At 65.7% G+C, this 10,638-nt stretch overlaps 1 protein-coding gene across 1 annotated transcript; it reads left to right on the forward strand.

Moving 5' to 3' along the window:
• The first annotated feature begins 153 nt into the window (after positions 1-153).
• Positions 154-10,487, forward strand: LOC114056781 (laminin subunit beta-2-like). The gene is made up of 33 exons (XM_027882262.1): positions 154-367; positions 538-701; positions 788-923; positions 1,114-1,187; positions 1,285-1,473; positions 1,549-1,612; positions 2,536-2,738; positions 2,826-2,946; positions 3,247-3,435; positions 3,522-3,701; positions 3,778-3,890; positions 3,979-4,058; positions 4,136-4,271; positions 4,428-4,583; positions 4,683-4,810; positions 4,892-5,009; positions 5,125-5,317; positions 5,392-5,535; positions 5,642-5,873; positions 5,949-6,112; positions 6,190-6,414; positions 6,976-7,190; positions 7,283-7,379; positions 7,448-7,820; positions 7,892-8,076; positions 8,154-8,395; positions 8,463-8,666; positions 8,759-8,903; positions 9,193-9,400; positions 9,483-9,624; positions 9,732-9,908; positions 9,982-10,141; positions 10,218-10,487. The coding sequence occupies exons 1-33, from the start codon at positions 310-312 to the stop codon at positions 10,352-10,354; spliced, it is 5,352 nt and encodes a 1,783-aa protein (XP_027738063.1). The 5' UTR covers positions 154-309; the 3' UTR covers positions 10,355-10,487.
• The last annotated feature ends 151 nt before the right edge of the window (positions 10,488-10,638 follow it).

The following is a 10,638-nucleotide window of genomic DNA, read 5'->3' on the forward strand; positions in this document are numbered from 1 at the left end:
GTCCGGTGCCTTCTGCCTCCCCCTGCTCCTGCCTCCTGCCTTCTCCCGCCTGTCCCGGCCTCTTCGCTCCCCCGCTCCCCGCTCCGGCCGGGATCCGCCCCGCGCTTTCCGCACAGCCCCGAGCGCTGCGCCTGCCGCCCAGTTCGGAGCGGCCGGGAGGGACCGGGACGGGGCCGGGGACAGGACTGGGAACGGGACCGAGTACGTGAACCGGCGAGTCAGGACGGGACGGGACGGGACCGCCGGGCACCTGCCGAGCGCCCCCTTTGCGCGCCTTTTGCGCCCCTTTCCGCCCCGTCGCGCCCCGCGATGCGGAGCCCGGCGAAGCGGAGCCCCGCCGCCCTCCTGCTGCTGCCTCTGCTGGCCGGTGAGTCCGCGCCCCCCGCCCAGCGGGGCCGGTGGGTGCCGGGGTCCGGCCCGGCCCCGCCGCTCCGTTTCCGGGCGACCGCGGAAGGGGCCCCGGGCGCGGCGGGGGGAGCCCTGACCCCGGCCCCCCCCTGCGCCCCACTGCGCCCTGAGCCACCCGCCGCCCCGCAGGGCTGGGGAGGGCCCTGGCCCCCGATTCCCCCCAGGGCTGTGCCCGCGGCAGCTGCTACCCGGCCACCGGGGACCTGCTGGTGGGACGAGCCGCCAGCCTGAGTGCCACCTCCACCTGCGGGCTGCGCCGGCCCCAGCCCTACTGCATCGTCAGCCACCTCCAGGTGAGTGGGACGGGACTGGGGGCACCGGACGGAGATGTGGGTCACGGGACAGGGCTAGAGACACACGCTGAGCCTCCCACTCGCAGGAGGAGAAAAAGTGCTTCATCTGCGACTCACGGCGGCCCTACGATGCCCGCACCAACACCAACAGCCACCGCATCGAGAATGTGGTCACCAGCTTCGCCCCCCGTCCCAAGAAAGCCTGGTGGCAGTCGGAGAATGGTGAGCAGTGGGTGGGGATGGCGGGGCATCCTGTCCTGTCCCGGGGGGCTCTCTTTCCCTTCCTCCCACGCTGAGGAAGTGTGACTCAGCTGGCGGCCACGACCGCACCCCTGGACCACGGCCGGGTGGGGGGATGAGCCCCTGGGAGCCACAAGTGAGTGCTCCCACCAATCACACCTGTCATCCCCAGGCGTGGAGCATGTCAGCATCCAGCTGGACCTGGAGGCCGAGTTCCACTTCACCCATCTCATCATGACCTTCAAGGTGGGTCCCAACATTTAGGGTACCCAGGCTGGGATGGGATGAGACAGGTCCCTGGAGGTTGTGGGGCTGGCCCCCATCCCACCTGGGTGTCTTGCAGACCTTCCGCCCCGCGGCCATGCTGGTGGAGCGCTCGGCCGACTTTGGGCGCACCTGGAAGGTCTATCGCTACTTCGCCTATGACTGCGCTGCCTCCTTCCCCCACGTCCCCCATGGGCCCCCGCGCCGCATCGATGATGTCGTCTGCGAGTCCCGCTACTCTGACATCGAGCCCTCCACTGAGGGGGAGGTGAGGCCCCAGCAGCACTCCAGGAGGGTTGAGGGACCCCATGTTCTCCCCTCACCACCTTGCTGTTTTCCCTAGGTGATCTACCGAGTGCTGGACCCTGCTATCCCCATCCAGGACCCCTACAGCCCCGCCATCCAGAGTGAGTCGCCAGCCCTGGGCTCCTGCCTGGCTGCTCTATTTTGGGCGCAGCTATTTTGGCTGTTCTCTCCCTGCTCTGAGCCTCACAGTGGGGTCAGGGCCTGATCCAGCCCTGATCAGCCCTGATCCAGCGGGTGCTTGGGCCCCTCCTGCACCGTGCCCTGTGGGAGCAGCTAAAGGTCAGGCTGTATTGGGTCAAGTGGAGGGGGATGGTTGTGCCATGGATGCACCCAGTGCTGAGCAGCAGCCGCGGTGCAAGATGGGGAGTCATGCTGGGCACAAGATGCAGTGGGTTAATCACCCAGGGCTAAATTTAGACTGGGAGCAGGAGGGGAGGAATCTGCAGGGCAGGACTTCTGGGAAGCTGCAGTTCTGGGGGAGCTGTCCTTTCCTGCCAGGGCCCCCAGGCTGCGTCCATTGGGGACAGCTGTCTCCTGAGCACAACCCCCAGTGTGAGTGTCCCACCACCCGTAAAGGTGCTGTGCCCAGGGCATTGTTTTGCATTGGTGGGGTCCCAGCCTGCTTCTGCTGGGGTGTGCAGAGCCCTGGCCCACCCACAGGCAGACTGTGCACAGCCACGTGCATGGGAGTTGAATCCCCGCAGCTACGTACAGCCCAGCCTGGCCACGTGCAACCACATGTCCGTGAGCCAAACCATGCACAGCCCTGGGCCAATACACTCTGCTGTAAAAAACCCCAACAGCCCAGCCTGGACAGCAGCCCTGCACAGACACCCCATGCCATCCATATGGTGGTCTGGCCCACCCCAGCCATACCCAACAGAGCCAAGCCATGCCCAGCTCCTCTGAACCACCACAGCCCGCTATGCCATGCACAGCCCAGCCCCGCTGTGCCTGGCAGAGGTGAGCTGTGCATGTATGTGCCTGGCCACGCCACGCCAACACAGGTCTCTCCCTGCCACAGACCTGCTGCGTGTCACCAACCTGCGGGTGAACCTCACCAAGCTGCACACGCTGGGGGACAACCTGCTGGACTCGCGGCGGGAGATCCGGGAGAAGTACTACTACGCGCTGTACGAGCTGGTGATGCGCGGGAACTGCTTCTGCTACGGGCACGCCTCTGAGTGCGCCCCGCTCAGCGGGGCTCCCGCCAGCACCGACGGCATGGTAGGGCGAGCCAGCCCCGTGTGCCCTGCCAAAGCTGGGTAGCTGCGCTGCCTGGTTCTCCAGCCCCTGACTGTGGCATCCTGGCAGGTGCACGGGCGCTGCGTCTGCAAGCACCACACGCAGGGGCTGAACTGCGAGCGCTGTGAGGACTTCTACCACGACCTGCCCTGGCGCCCGGCCGAGGGCTCCAGCACCAACGCCTGTCGCCGTGAGTGCCCACGCTGGCACTGGCTCCTGGCACAGTGATCCTGGTGTTGGGGCTGGCAGGCTGCACTGTGCCGGGGGTTTGGGATGCTGCATGGTGGATGTGGTCGAGTGGAAGGTGGCATCCTGCAGAGGGGCTGGGAGGTTTTTGGGTGCTGCAGGCTGTAGTTTGGGGAGGTTTGAGGTTGTGGTGGCTGCATATCAGGGTAAGGGGAGTCCAAACTGGGGAAGTTTGCTCTGCAGGTGCTACCTGCCAGGTGGGGGCTGGGGTGCCCCATGCCATGCTGCAGTGCTGTCCCCGCAGGCTGTGACTGCAACGAGCACTCGCGGCGGTGCCACTTCGACATGGCCGTGTTCCTGGCCACGGGGAACACCAGTGGGGCTGTGTGTGACAACTGCCAGCACAACACCATGGGCCGCCGCTGCCACCTCTGCAAACCCTTCTACTACAAGGACCCCACCAAGGACCTGCGGGACCCCACGGTGTGCCGAGGTCGGTGCCGGGGTCTGTGGATGTGGCACAGGCTCTGCAGGGTAGTGGTGTGGTGATCCTGGTGCTGACTCTGTTTGCACCCTCAGCCTGTGACTGTGACCCTGAGGGCTCTCTGGACGGTGGGCTGTGTGACGGAGCTGATGACCCAGCCAGGGGGCTGATTGCAGGGCAGTGCCGCTGCAAGGACCACGTGGCTGGTTCCCGCTGTGACCGCTGCAAACCCGGCTTCTTCGGCCTCAGCACCGAAAACCCACGGGGCTGCCAGCGTAGGTACCGGTGTGGCACCCCCTGGGGTCTGGTTTGTGGTTTGGCATTGCTGGACACTGCTGGCTCTCCATGCAGGGTGCCACTGTGACCCCCGTGGCACTGTGGCTGATGGCAGCCGGTGTGACCCTGTCAGCGGGGAGTGCTTCTGCAAGCGGCTGGTGACCGGGCGCAGCTGCAACCAGTGTCTGGTGAGTGGGGCTGTGCTGGGGCCCGTGCACAGTTCTCGGTGCTGTAGCATCGCAGCTGGGCACTCCCTGACACCCTTGCCCTCTGCAGCCCGAGCACTGGGGGCTGAGCCATGACCTCCAGGGCTGCCGGCCCTGTGACTGTGACGAGGGAGGTGCCCGCAACAACCTGTGAGTCTCTGTGGGGATACAGGGGGCAAGGGGCATCCCTGACAGCATCAGGGCTGATGGTGCTGCTGGGGTACCAGATGTGCCATGGAGACAGGGCAGTGCCAGTGCCGCAGCCACATGATGGGACGACAGTGTGAACAGGTGGAGCCTGGTTTCTACCGCATCAACCTGGACCATTACACCTACGAGGCTGAGGATGCTCGGCTGCATCAGGTAAGGCATGAAAGTGTCCCTGGGGAGGATATCAGGCAAGGGGTGCCCCTTTGCAGGGTCCTCGAGCCAATGGTGGTCTGCCTGTCCAGGGCAGAGCAGTGTCTGCTGGCCAAGGCAATTTTTAGTGTCCCATCTCACAACCCCCACTTGCACCAGGGCTCAGTGGTGGAGCGTGAGCCCCCCACAGACCGCCCGGCTTCATGGACGGGGACAGGCTTTGCCCGCATGTTGGAAGGTGGCTGGCTGGAGTTTCATGTGAGTGACGTGCCTTTCTCCACCGAGTACGATGTGATAATCCGTTATGAGCCCCAGGTGAGCAGCTCGTGATGGGATGTATTGCCAAATTGGGAGGTGGTGCTAGGAAGTGCCAGACAGTGAAGCTTTTTGACACTGCCCCTTCTCTCCTGGCAGCACCCGGAGGCCTGGCAGGAGGTGAGGCTGAGGGTGCTGCGCCCCAGCCCTGTCTCTGCCAGCAGCCCTTGTGGAAACACCATCCCAGCTGACGACCAGCTCTCTACCAGCCTCCCCTCTGGTGCCAGGCGAGTGTCTTGCTGAGGCTGGGCTGTGCTGGGGCTCACCAGAGGCACACAGCTACCCTTGCTCTGCTTTGCTGCCACCAGGTATGTGGTGCTACCCCAGCCTGTCTGTCTGGAGAAGGGTGTCTCCTACACCATCCGCCTGGAGCTGGGCTGTGCTGCTGCTCAGAAGGATCCCACTGCCAGTGTGCTTATTGATTCGGTGAGGGGCAGACAGGCAGCGGGATGAGGGACAGCAACCCTTCAGGGGGACAGGATGCAGACAACGGGGAACATGGGAGGAGAGGGGCATAACATTCCATTGACTCTCCCCCCAGCTGGTTCTCCTGCCTCGCTACTCCTCGCTGGAGATGTTTATTGCGGGTGACCCCAGCTCCATGAAGCGCCGGGAGACCTTCGAGCGGTACCGCTGTGCCCAGACCTTCCACGCTGCGGGGCCCTCGCCTGTTGCCGAGCCCTGCTCCAGCCTCCTGCACAGCCTCTCAGCCATCCTGCACGATGGGGCGCTGCGTGAGTACAGCCCCGTGCCCTGACCTAAGCCTCATCCCATGGCAGCTGACACTGACCCCGCTCTCTGCCCGCAGCCTGCCTCTGCGATCCTCAGGGCTCGCTCAGTGCTGAGTGCCAGCCCCAGGGCGGGCAATGCCAGTGTAAACCCAACGTCATGGGACGGCGCTGCGACCGCTGCTTCCCGGGTACCTTCGGCTTTGGGCCAGGCGGTTGCCGACGTGAGTGCCAGATGGGCAAGGAGCCTGAGCACTCCAGGGCTGGGGTGCTGGGGAGGGATGCTCTCCGCAGCCCAGAGGCAGACACCGTGGGTACTGTGCCTTCCAGCGTGCCAGTGCAGCCGCGAGGGTTCAGTGAGCACTGTCTGCGACAGCATCACAGGGCAGTGCCCCTGCCGTGAGGGTGCCCATGGCCCACGCTGTGACCGCTGCCAACCTGGCCACTGGGGCTTCCCCTTCTGTCGGCCCTGCCAGTGCAATGGGCACGCTGAGAACTGCGACCCCCGGACGGGCAGCTGCCTACGCTGCCGTGACCACACAGACGGGGAGAGGTGCCAGAGGTAGGTGGGGTATGTGCCCAGATCAGGGCAGGGTGCTGCCAGCAGCCCCGGTCCCTGCTGACTTGCTGCCTGCAGATGTGCAGCCGGGCACTTCGGGAACCCAGCGCTGGGCTCTGGGCAGCACTGCCGGCCCTGCCCCTGTCCTGATGGGCCCAGCACCCCCCGCCACTTTGCCGCCTCCTGCTACCAGGACAGCCGCTCCCAGCAGGTTGTCTGCCACTGCAGCCCCGGGTACACAGGTAAGTGTCCCTGCAGCATGCTCAGTGCCCTCAGGAGTCCCCCACCACCAGGACTGCCCAGCTTTTTGTGCCCACAGGTCCCCGCTGTGATGAGTGTGCCCCCGGGTACTATGGGGACCCGCTGCAGCCTGGTGGGCGCTGCCTGCCCTGCCAGTGCCACGATAACATTGATGTGACAGACCCGGAGGCGTGTGACCGGCGCACAGGGCAGTGCCTGCGCTGCCTTTACAACACGGCAGGGCCACACTGTGCTGAGTGCCAGCCCGGCTACTATGGAGATGCCACACGGCACAGCTGCAGGCGTGAGTACCCACTGCCACATTGAGACAGACTTGCCCCCAGTGACTGGCATGTCCCTGGGGAGTATGTGCACCCAGGGCTGCCCTTGTGCACAGTGCTGTGGAATCCCTGCAGCTCTCAGCTGTCTCCTCTGTCCAGGCCCAGCGCTGTGGCCCCATCCCTGTCCCCATGCCCAACTTGTCCCATCCCATCTATATCCTCATGCCATGCCCATTCTTGTCTTTACTGCCATCTCATCCCCTCTGTCATCCATCTGTCCCATCCCCATCTGTCTGGAATACCGTTCTTATTCCATCTCTATCCTGACCCTGTCCCATCTTTATTCCATCCCTATCATTGGTCTTCATGCTGCTCTCATCCCTCCCAGCTCCATCCAGTCCCCATCCTATCCCTGCCCATTCTCTGTCTTCATCCTGCATTCACCCTTATCCATCACCATCCCATCCATGCCTGTTTCCCCAATTCAGTCTTCAGCTTCATCCCCATCTCTGTCCTCACCCTGTCCCCATCCCCTCCCAATCCTCCTCCCGTCCCTGTTCCCACTTAGTGCTTGTTGGTTCCAGGTTGCTCCTGCAACCCCCTGGGCACTGATGCCAGCACCTGTGGGCCCCAGCAGTGCCACTGCGACAGGCACAGTGGGCAGTGCCACTGCCTGCCCAATGTGGAGGGTCAGAGCTGCGACCGCTGCAGTCCCAACTTCTGGAACCTGGCCAGTGGGCAGGGCTGTCAGCCCTGTGCCTGCCACCCCCAGCACGCGCTGTCACCTGCCTGCAACCAGGTGAGACATGACAGGGATAAGGGACAGGGGGATGGGATGGGGCTGGGAGTGCCCTGCAGCAGTGCCAGCCCCGGCCACTCTGTGTCTGTCAGTTCACAGGGCAGTGCTCCTGCCGGCCAGGCTTTGGAGGCCGGACTTGCACCGACTGCCAGGAGCACCACTGGGGTGACCCACGGCAGCAGTGCCGAGGTGAGAGCCGGTGCCAGTGGGGGGACTACAGCGGGCCACATGGCACACTGACACCACTCTCCCTGCAGCCTGTGACTGCGACCCCCGTGGTGTAGCCAGTACCCAGTGTCACCGCAGCAGCGGCCATTGCGACTGCCGGCCTGGCGTCTCTGGAGTCCGCTGTGACCAGTGTGCTCGAGGGTTTTCTGGTACCTTCCCTGCCTGCCAGCCCTGCCACCCCTGCTTCGGGGACTGGGACCGTGTGGTGCAGGACCTGGCTGCCCGTACCCGGGCGCTGGCACAGCGGGCCAGCCTCCTGCAGCACACGGGGGCCGCCGGCGCCTTTGAGGGCACCTTCCGACAGCTGGAGCAGAATCTGGCCACCGTGCGTGACGTGGTGGCCACCCGCAATGCCACCGCCGCTACCGCCGCCCACTTGACACATGCCACAGAGGGGCTGCGGTGAGCACTCAGCACTGGGCATGGCTCCTGTGGTGGCCCCAGGGGCGGGTGGTCACTCCTTTCCCTTGCAGGCGGCAGATTGAGGAGGCGACAGAGAGGCTGACGCAGTTGGAGGGGGAGCTGACAGCTGCTCAGGACGCCAACTTCAACGCCAGCCACGTGCTAAACGCCGTTGACCGGGGTGCCCGTGCCCTCAACCACAGCCTGCAGGACCTGGAGCAGCGGCTACATGCCCTCAAGACCTCCAATTTCCTCGGTGAGCCACACCACAGAGCCAGGCCAGGGTGGTGGGGCTGTGGTCAGCAGTCTGACAGTTGCCCCTGCTGCCCTCAGGTGCCTATGACAGCATCCGTCAGTTCTTTGGGGAGTCGCGGGAGGCCGAGCGCCAGGCAGACACCTCTACCCGTGCCGTGCCCAGCCCTGTCAGCACCTCGGCAGCCACCCGTCACCGCACGGAGCAGCTCCTGGCCAGCCACCGGGATGACTTTAATCGCCACAATGCAGCCAGTCGGCGGGCACTGATGGACCTGGCAGAACGGGCACAGGCACTGAGCCTGCAGCCTCTCAATGAGAAGGTGGGAGGCAGGGAGGAGCCCAGGGGAACGGCGCCCAGAGCTGCCCTGATCCCATGCTGTCTTGCAGGTCTGTGGTGTGGTGGGCAATGTGCCCTGCGCCGAGAGCCCTTGTGGGGGTGCTGGGTGCCAGGATGAGGATGGGGGACGACGCTGTGGGGGTCTGAGCTGTGGTGGAGCCGTGTCCAAGGCTGACAGCGCGCTGGACCGGGCACACCATGCCCAGGAGGAGCTGCGGCAGGCTGCCAGCGACATGGCTGAGCTCTCCCACAAGGTGTGTGGCACACAGGCAGTGGTGGGAGCAGGTGGCACAGCCATGTCCCTCAGCCCTTGGGGCTGGCACCGAGGGTCTCTGCCCATGTTCAGGTGGCCGAGGCCAAAGGGAAGGCGGATGAGGCTCGGATGCGAGCACAGGCAGCCCTGGACAAGGCGAACCAGACCAGGGCCCAAGTGGAGAGCTCCAACAAGGAGCTGCGGGAGCTAATCAGCCATGTCAAGGCCTTCCTGAGCCGTGAGTGCCGGCATGCCGGGAAGGCTGGGCCCCCTGCCCAGTGCTGTGGGGCTCTGCACCTGCACCACACCGCACTGAGCCTGCACCGCACCGCACTGCATGGTCCCCACGCTGTGGCTGTGCCACCCCTGCCCCACACTGCACTGCATGGTCTCTGCCTTACCCCAACCATCCCGTGCCCTCCAACCATCTCCTGTCCCCTGCCCTCTGCTTCCCTCTGCCGCTTGGTCTGCCTGTCCCTTCGATCCTGGGGTGCCTCAGGGGACACACTGACTGCTCCCACCCGCAGAGGAGGGTGCTGACCCCGAGAGCATCGAGGTGGTCGCCAGCCGGGTGCTGGAGCTGTCACTCCCGGCTGCCCCGGCCCAGATCCACCGCTTGGCTGAGGAGATCAAGACGCGGGTGCGCAGCCTGGCCAGCGTGGACGCCATCCTGGAGCAAACAGCTGGTGATGTGCGTCGGGCTGGGCAGCTGCTGCAGGATGCCCAGCGGGCCAGGTGAGCCCAGGGATATGGGGGCACAGTTCCTCCAGAACCCCCCAGGCCAGGCTGGTGCTGAGACCTTGCCATCTGGTTGTAGGTCGCGGGCGGAAGGTGTGCGGGGCACAGCCGAGGCGGTGCGGCAGGCGCTGGAGGAGGCGCAGCAGGCCCAGGGCATGGCTGAGCAGGCACTGCAGCAGGCTGCCGGTGACATCCAGCACAGCGAGAGAGCACTCGGCACGGTAAGAGCCCTGTCCCCGCCACCACAGCCCCGTGGGAATGCTCAGGGCCCCATCCCCACCGTGCAGGCGCTCTGACCACACCAGTCCGCTGTGCCGCTCTTCCCCAGATGCAGACCCAGACAGGGAGTGCAGAGCGGCAGCTGGCAGGCGCCATGGAGCACATTGGGCTCCTGGACAGACAGACAGACGCCCTGAAGGTGAAACGTGCCAACAACAGCCTGGCAGCCGTGCGCGCCCAGGAGGCAGCAAGCACCGCACGGGACCGCGCCGGCGAGGCCAAGCAGGTGGGTGACTGGGGGCACAGAAGGCAACAGGAGTACCCCGAGGGTCCCGCTGACCAGCCCTGCTGCCCTGCAGGTGCTGGAGGGGCCACTGCGGGACCGGTACCGCACAGCACAGGAGCTGGTGGAGCACCGGGCACAGGGAGCGCGGCAGGCGGGCAGTCGGGCACAGCAGCTGCGGGACGAGGCCGCAGGGCTGCTGCAGGACGCCCAGGGCAAGCTGCAGCGGCTGCGAGGTGAGGCCAGGGCAGGAGGCCGGGGGGTTGCAGTGGCAGGGCACCGGACTGACCTATGTCCCCCCTGTCCCTGCAGCGCTGGAGGAGGAGTACGAGCGGAACGAGCGGGTGCTGGACGCCAAGGCAGCCCAGTTGGGTGGGCTGGAGGCCAGAATGAGGGAGGTGCTGGACACCATCAACCAGCAGGTCCAAATCTACAACACCTGCCAGTGATCTCCCGGAGGGGCCTGGACCATCCCCCCGGAGCCCCCAGCCCAGCCCCCCATCCTCTGCCTGTCCCCGCAGCGATGGGCAAGGGTGGAGACTGCGGGGCACCCCAGTGTGAATAAATTTACAGAGCAAGACCGCCTCCCCTCCGCCCCATGCCGTGGGCCCCGTGTCCGCCCCGGAGGCCCATGGCGGCTTCCCCCGGGGTGGGAGCTGCCCGTTTGCAGGCGCGAGGCACTGGGGGGCTCGGGGTCGGGCGGTGGGGCCGGGGGCTGGCTGTGGCACTGGGG

This window comes from Empidonax traillii, unplaced genomic scaffold (assembly GCF_003031625.1).
Source record: "Empidonax traillii isolate 1590-97213 ecotype Southwest subspecies unplaced genomic scaffold, ASM303162v1 scaffold104:size2570737, whole genome shotgun sequence".
In the NCBI taxonomy this organism is placed as follows: domain Eukaryota; kingdom Metazoa; phylum Chordata; class Aves; order Passeriformes; family Tyrannidae; genus Empidonax; species Empidonax traillii.